Source organism: Macadamia integrifolia, chromosome 9 (assembly GCF_013358625.1).
Source record: "Macadamia integrifolia cultivar HAES 741 chromosome 9, SCU_Mint_v3, whole genome shotgun sequence".
In the NCBI taxonomy this organism is placed as follows: Eukaryota; Viridiplantae; Streptophyta; class Magnoliopsida; order Proteales; family Proteaceae; genus Macadamia; species Macadamia integrifolia.
In genome coordinates this window covers 22094056-22096627 of record NC_056565.1, presented here as the reverse complement: position 1 = coordinate 22096627, position 2572 = coordinate 22094056, and the positions used below count along the sequence as shown (strand labels likewise).

Genomic DNA, 2572 nt, shown 5'->3' with positions numbered 1-2572 from the left:
CTCCCCCTCCCCATCAAAGGAAAATCCCCACCATTCATTACCTAATGTGCTCTACATAGGTCAAATATTTACAAAATAATCTTTGGAAGAAATTCTTAATTGTTAAGTAGATAAAGTACATTACGTTCCAAATGTTTCCATCGACTGTTGGACTACGCAATCAGATTGATTGGATTGCTCAGACTCTAATGGTCATTTCATATGTACCATCTAATTCAAATTATCCAAGATGATTGGATTGTTTGGTATGTCATCATATCAACCATTTAATAACTCTAAAAAGAAATTATCAATTTCTAGATATACATACCAGCAATCAACATGACCACTGACAATAGTTCAGACTTCTCATTCACCAAGCTCGTTTTATTGTAAGAATATTCAACATGGCGGTCAAATCTGAGCACAGGTTATTCATATACGAGGCAAAACCCAGTGACAACTCATGCAATGATAATTTGCTCTGAGTGAGACTATCCAAAACCCCAACTATGAAGATTGATGAAACAGAAAATGGAAAGAAAAAAGAAAAAAACAAACAAAAGCAAAATTGGTGAGAGAGAGAGAGAGAGAGACAGAATAATAAACCCAGCATACAGAATAAAAAGGGAAAATAGCTAAACCCATTACTTGTTATTATCCTTAACCCAGAATACCAAAATCCATCAATATCTAAATCCATCCACACCAGACATTAACACCACTGAGTAGCCCCCATTCACCGAGGAATAAAAGAAAGTACAGAACTGCATAATCTTCATAGAAAGAGCAAGCAGAAGCAAGCTACAGAAAGCTTCCTAAGTGCACGCAAATATTTAAACCATCAATAAACGAAAGAAACAGAAGCATAGAGAGAATAATAATAAAGGGTGGAGAAGGCCGACACTAAACCCTAAGAACTTCCAGTGAGTCGTAATGACTTACAAGGAGGTTTTACCAACCGAGCTCTCGACAGATAATAATGGCAGATTGGCCTTACCGAACAGGAGACTCGAAAAGATGAAACCGAATAGCCTCTGCAGCCCGGTTCTGTTTGTTTTCAAGGGTTTTGGAGACCGTGAGATAGAGCGAGAGAGAGAGAGATGGAGCTGGCGCCTAATAAGATTTAGATGATATGGTTTTGAGACGATGCTTTTAACCTGTCCAATTGTTCCAAAACAGGACCTTTAAAATTTGTTATTGACATGAAAAACCCCAGACACTTATAATTATGTAATGGATAATTTACAACACCACCCTTTGGAGAATATCAATATTATAAGGACATCCCTTATCTTTTATCAAATTATACTTAGACTCCTACCATCAATTACTGTTAAGTAAATAATTAAAATGACTGTTATACCCCCATTGACTAAAACTCAAGTTTTTAACCAAGTCCTCTCCACCCTACCTCTACTCTTTGGTCTGCAGCTTCTTCACGCTATTAACAAATCCATCAACGAGGGGTAATTCTTAGCCAAAATCCGGCGACCACAGCAAGGGCGTGGGCTGACGGGAATCAACCTTCTGTCCATTTCAGAAACCCCAAGAAATCAGTCGTGTGATAGGGAAATCGCATTTCAACAAGGAAAATAAGTGAACGATGCCATCAACTAGATCATATAGAAGAAGAGTTCTTAACAATTTCTAAGTAAATCGTGATTGCTCACTCAATATTCACAAATGCACCTCTGGAATGCAAATTTCTCACTCTTCCATGGCATAGTACATTAATTGGCGTGAACAGAGGACCTAATTGCCTAATAATATGTCAACGCATCTTTGTTGATCTTGCACCAGAATGACGGGAAGCCACAAGAACATCTGCAAAACCAATCGATCCGGGACCAACTAATTTTCCAAATGTTAAATTTTTACTCAGTTGATCCATTCCTAAAGAGGTTTGCGTTGCAGAATTCAACCGGCGACCACATCAAAATGCAAGTTTAGTTAGTTTGGTCACCGGGAACATCTAAAGAATAGTATATGAAATTGTTGGCTTCATCCGACGGAGTTAGGGTAGTAAATTGTTGGCTATTCAACAAGTGTTGTGGAAGATCATGGTTCTTATTCCCCAATCAGAAGTCTGTAGTAGATACTTCCTCTGCTGTGAGAAATTACCAAGCCGATGTCATTAGATTTGAGATGATGCTGGCCTAAGCCGTTGGTGCCGATGTATAATGCGCTTGCCGGTGAAATTTTAAACGATAATTGCAATTCTCCTCTTGTTGTGGAAGATCACCGCGAGTTGCTGCTGGTCGCCGCGAGTCGCTCCACGTCGCCGTCCATTGCCGCTGCAGTCCATCGCCACTGCCGCTGCTCCACGAAGAGTGATCACATTTGGGAATGGGTATATTAAGACTCCATATATACTAACTATCAATTTGGGATGGAGCCTTATTAGATGGGTATTTTAGGTACTTCACATTTAGTAAGGGTATTTTGATGTTTTAAGAAAAATATAATAGCTAACAATAGCATATAAGGTATATTTTGTTACAGCAACTGACGGGAAGGGGTTTGAATCTAATTTGGTATTGTAGAGGGGGTGTTCTTATAATAATGGCATTCTCTAGGGGATGGTGTTGTA

General features: G+C 38.9%; 1 protein-coding gene across 5 annotated transcripts in view; it reads right to left on the bottom strand.

The window, feature by feature from the left end:
* Positions 1-2278, bottom strand: part of LOC122088797 (flowering locus K homology domain-like) — a 15698-nt gene extending 13420 nt beyond the window's left edge. For 2 of the 5 annotated variants that reach the window (XM_042658123.1, XM_042658124.1), the window contains exon 1: positions 311-338. In XM_042658123.1, the coding sequence (XP_042514057.1) occupies positions 311-323 (13 nt within the window). In that variant the 5' untranslated portion in view covers positions 324-338. Of the gene's footprint in view, positions 1-310; positions 339-924; positions 1084-2103 lie in introns of those variants that run through there. The other 3 variants (XM_042658127.1, XM_042658125.1, XM_042658126.1) reach the window with 3 other exon arrangements.
* Between the last annotated feature and the right edge of the window lie 294 nt (positions 2279-2572).